The sequence below is a fragment of the Lithobates pipiens genome, unplaced genomic scaffold, assembly GCF_037356315.1.
Source record: "Lithobates pipiens isolate NorthernLeopardFrog02 unplaced genomic scaffold, aLitPip1_a1.2 Scaffold_30, whole genome shotgun sequence".
In the NCBI taxonomy this organism is placed as follows: Eukaryota; Metazoa; Chordata; class Amphibia; order Anura; family Ranidae; genus Lithobates; species Lithobates pipiens.
Window position 1 is genome coordinate 152,329,210 of NW_027507791.1, and position 4,647 is coordinate 152,333,856.

Consider the following 4,647-nt stretch of genomic DNA (forward strand, 5'->3'; position numbering starts at 1 on the left):
GCGACCTAAAGATTGAATTAATAATCCTAAATTTCTTTAAGGGTTGACCATAGGGGCGTTGTGGAGCACATATAACAGTTGTGGCATAAGGATCATTTTGATCAAGTTCACCCTCCCCGCAGGAGAGAGCTTCAGTTTGGTCCACACCTTGACTCTGCCCCGACAGCGATTAAGTGGGGAGGTAAGGTTAAAGTGGGATTCCGCTCTTTTTTTATTTTTTTCTTACCTGTCTCACTGGTGGGTGAGTGCTAGCTTCGATTGGCATCCACGTCCGGCGTTTATTTGACCCCCGGCGCGACGAATCTTTTCTTCAGGATGACTTATAAAAACCTACTCTGGCATTTTCCATTTTAACTGTGGGCGTCTGAAGCCCACAGGCATTTACTTCCTGGTATATGATGACGTCTGGCTCCCAGCATGCTCCGCTCCATCTTGCACATGCTCAGTGAGAGCAGTGACAAGGAAAGAAAAACTCCAGGAAGTTCCCGCCCCGTTGTCAAGGCAACGAAAACCACACAGCACAGAGAACAAAGAATGAATGAAAACGAACCACAGAAGCAATCACAATTCAAAATAGGAACGTCGACTCTTGAACTCGGAGGAAAATCTAACATCTGCTCAACCAATTTGATTTTCTATCTAAAAGGTATAGTGTCTTTACTTATTGATTTATATATATATATATAGAGAGAGAGAGAGAGAGAGAGAGAGACAGAGAGACAGAGATAGACAGAGAGCCATGTGTTTGTTTGTTTTTTTATCTTTCTCTTTCTCTCTCTCTCTCTTTATATATACATATATACATATATATATATATATATATATATATATATATATATATATATATATATTTTAGATATAAAATTAAATATCATTATTATTTTTTTTATATATATTGTATAGCTAAGTAGTCTAATTAAATGTTATGCTCAATATATTTTAATATATCGTTCTATTCTTTACATTTTGTATGTAATTTTATTACTGCTTTCCTATTTTTTGTGTGTGTATATGTATAGTTAATTGTTCTATTTATTTCTATATGTAATCTCGCTGCACCTCAATATCTCATTATAATTGTGTGTGTGTATATAATATCTATATATATATATATATATATATATATATATATATATATATATATATATATGTGTGTGTATATATAAAATATCTATATATATATGTGGGTGCGTGTGTATGTGTGTGTGTGTGTATATATATGTATATGTATATATATATATATATATATATATCTGTGTGTATGTGTATAGATATAGATATAGAGAGATAGAGAGAGAGAGAGAGAGAGAGAGAAAGAGATCTGTTTATTTTTTAATGTTTTTTTATAATCTATATATATATATATATATATATATATATACATATACTTAGATATTTATATATATATATATCAATATCTATAAAATTAAATATATATATATATATATATATATATATATATATATATATATATATATATATATATATATAATGTGTTTGGAGATATAGGTATATGGCGTGATAGAAAATATATATATTTTCTTCATAATTTTCTATGGAACTGCTCAAGCTTATCGCTACGGCCTACATTCTATTTTAATTTGTATTGGTCTAAAAATTTTATATATCTATATATATATCTATATATATATTTCTAATAATAAATTTTTTCTTGTTATTTCATTAAAAAAAATTTGACGTAAAGAACATCACCTTTCAAGTAGTGTGAAATGGTAAGTCCATTTCTATTTAGATTGTCATATATAATTATGTTATGGTGATATTTTTTGAAGTTGACTTGTATTATTTTTTTTTTAAGGAAAATACTGAAGTTCCATCAGGATCCAGAACAAGGAGTTATAGTTCTCTCACTCAAGAGGAAAGGGTAATTCAGATAGAATATTGTTTATATTATACTTTTATTTCAGTTGTATCTCTACACATGTCTGGATGTGTATAATGATAGACCAAATTTTATAGAATAATCACTTATTTCATATTTTTATTACCCATAAATATTAGCAATAAAATTAATAATTTTTCTATTTTGTTTAATTTTGTCTTTTATTTATTGCTTTTGTATACACTCTTTGTTGTAATTTTTGTAATTTTTAAATGTTTATTTTAGAAAACTAAATAGTTCTTATTTTTCAAAATTGTATTTTTAATTTTTACGTATGCTTTTATATTATGCTAATGTGTTTATTTTTTTTATATTTTTTTAAGAGAAATATGATGATTGAACAACTGTTGGCAAGGTATCCCGACACAGAACACGATCCGGCCTTTCCCAATAATCCCCGGATAATAAGTACCCCTGACGATTCAAAAACAAGCCAAGCTGAAGATACCCCTGAAGACCGTATTGGCAACACTCACTGGTGTCATTGTGAGTGTTGCATACCAATGGCCACGCAAATAGAATCTGTGTGTTGCCGGGAAATACACCAGGTTGAGGGATGCATCCCTGAGGGCGGGAAATGTATCACCTGTGCGGATATGTTCATTTCCCAAATTGCGACGCAAGAACATGTTCAACTCACATCCCTGGCCATGCATCTTGATGAATTACCTGTCGTGGATGCCAACAACAATCGGTAATTATTTTCATTTGTAATCAATACATAACAAATACACTATGGTTTCTTTGGCCTTTTTTTAATTATAATTTTATTTTATTTTCAGGCGATTACGGAAGACAGCCTACCGACTATTCATGGCATGGATTTACGGATATTTAGGGAAGGGTAATCGGAGAGTAATTCCGTCCTGCGCTGTTAAAGTAGTTAGAGATGTTTTTCCAGATCCGAATGGTTCGTATGTGGGTTTTTTATATTCAGATGACTACGATGCCTCTGAGATGGCATTTCATTAAAGTTTTTTTTGTTTTTTTTGTTTATTGAATTATAATATATTTTTGGTTATTGTTTTTAATTGTATTATCTTTGTTTTAATAAATCATATTTCATTAAGATGATGGTTTTTGTATTTTTTTTCCACTGAATTGTATGTACACATTGCACAAACTGTGTATGTTTACTAATAATACACATGAAGCTGTAAGTAGAATTCAAAGCGTTTTATTAAATAAATAAAATAAAATAGAATATATATCTATATTAACAATATATTAAACATTATGTCCCTTACCAAACAAACAAAACTTTATTACTATTTACTTTTCAAAAAAGGAGCAAACTTATCACAACGACCGTTTCAATTATCAAAGTTGAGGAAAACGTGTCATATGCTCCCTTACTGCAGTACTGGTATCCGGCCTTTCTATCGGAGCTATATTTTTCGGCATATCTGGATTTTTGGGTTTCCACGAGGTGATTAGCGTCCCCTCAACAATGCTAATCATTTTAGAAAGCAGATGGAAGGCATGTTCATTCTCCATTTTTTTGAAGAGTTTACGGACAATCCATTTCTTTCTTCCTCGTGGAAACTCCAGACTTTTTCTTTCGACCGAAACAACTTCTCCTTTTTCATCTATTTTTTTTATCACAGCGGGGTTGCGTATCACATTATGATTATGGCATAATGCTGCCAATTTAGTTCTAGCTTCCATGGAATCAAATTTATAATGAATTCGCTTGGGGCGATATTTTAACATCATACTGTGATACGTTTCAATTACCCCGGTTTGACAAAAAAAAGTTAGATGTTTCATGTCCTTTTCCAATTGTGCATCTAGAACGATTGTGGACAATGCAACAAATGCAGGTGTATTTTTGATTAACCAGGGAACAGACGGAGATTCCTCGTTGATCTCATCATGTAAGCATTTGTGCTCGACGTTTCCAATTGTCCATACATGAACATTAACAACGTGGTGTAGTACAGATTGCCAACGTTCTTTTAAAAAGGTCTCGTTACCTTTACAATGTCTACTACACCAGTAGAAATGAGTCAGTATGGATGGCACCCACGGCAATAGTGCACGATGTATTTTTTTTTTGGAAATTTGAACCAATTTTCGTTTTAAATTTTTAACGTAATGCCAAATGTCGAATTGATGATTTAAATTTTTATATTTATCGTTTGTTGACAGTAATTTTCGAATGCCAGTGTGTCGATCTGTTCCCACAAATTGAATATCCAAATTTTGGTCAATTATGCGATCTAAACATTTGGTAAATCCAAACTTCTCCATAGCAACGGATGAAGTTGTTTGTGACACCTGCACTAATTCAAAGTCCACAATTTTCTTGGAAAAGAGATCCATGAAAGTGTAAGTGGAGTATTTGGCAGAAAAACCAGGACTGTCACATTGACCATCCCCAACAAGAAAAACTGGTTTTTCTGTCAAATCATTAATCACATTTGATCTATTCTCTTGCCAACTGTGATCAATAGCTTTAAAGATGTATTGATTTTGGGCTCGGTTGTAGGAAGAATTGCCAAACATCTGTATGCCACATAAATCAAACATTTCTCTAAGTTTGGCATAGCTTCCTCCACTTACACATAAGGCCCCAGCAAGCAGGATGTTACCCACTGCATATTGTTTGCTTTTCGGTTGGCTCTCCCACAACTTCAATCTGTGTGAATTGCCACATGTTGAATATGCTGTCACCATCGTACCTACAATTTGTTTTACAATTTTATGTATACGTGAATGACAATCAGTGTCAGGGCAATGCA

At 32.2% G+C, this 4,647-nt stretch overlaps 1 protein-coding gene across 1 annotated transcript; it reads left to right on the forward strand.

Annotated features, from left to right (window-relative positions):
- Positions 1-430: 430 nt before the first annotated feature.
- LOC143943308 (P2X purinoceptor 7-like) lies at positions 431-3,150 on the forward strand. The gene is made up of 5 exons (XM_077464978.1): positions 431-646; positions 1,706-1,733; positions 1,820-1,885; positions 2,227-2,597; positions 2,686-3,150. Exons 2-5 carry the CDS (start codon positions 1,731-1,733, stop codon positions 2,873-2,875), a joined length of 630 nt encoding a protein of 209 aa, XP_077321104.1. The 5' UTR covers positions 431-646; positions 1,706-1,730; the 3' UTR covers positions 2,876-3,150.
- Positions 3,151-4,647: the final 1,497 nt, after the last annotated feature.

What these genes read in the sequence shown, in the direction of transcription:
- LOC143943308 (XM_077464978.1), top strand. An exon ending in CTCTCACTCAAGAGGAAAGG is followed by an intron (nt 1,886 to 2,226) that starts GTAATTCAGATA and finishes TATTTTTTTAAG; the next exon opens with AGAAATATGATGATTGAACA. An exon ending in GTGGATGCCAACAACAATCG is followed by an intron (nt 2,598 to 2,685) that starts GTAATTATTTTC and finishes TTTTATTTTCAG; the next exon opens with GCGATTACGGAAGACAGCCT.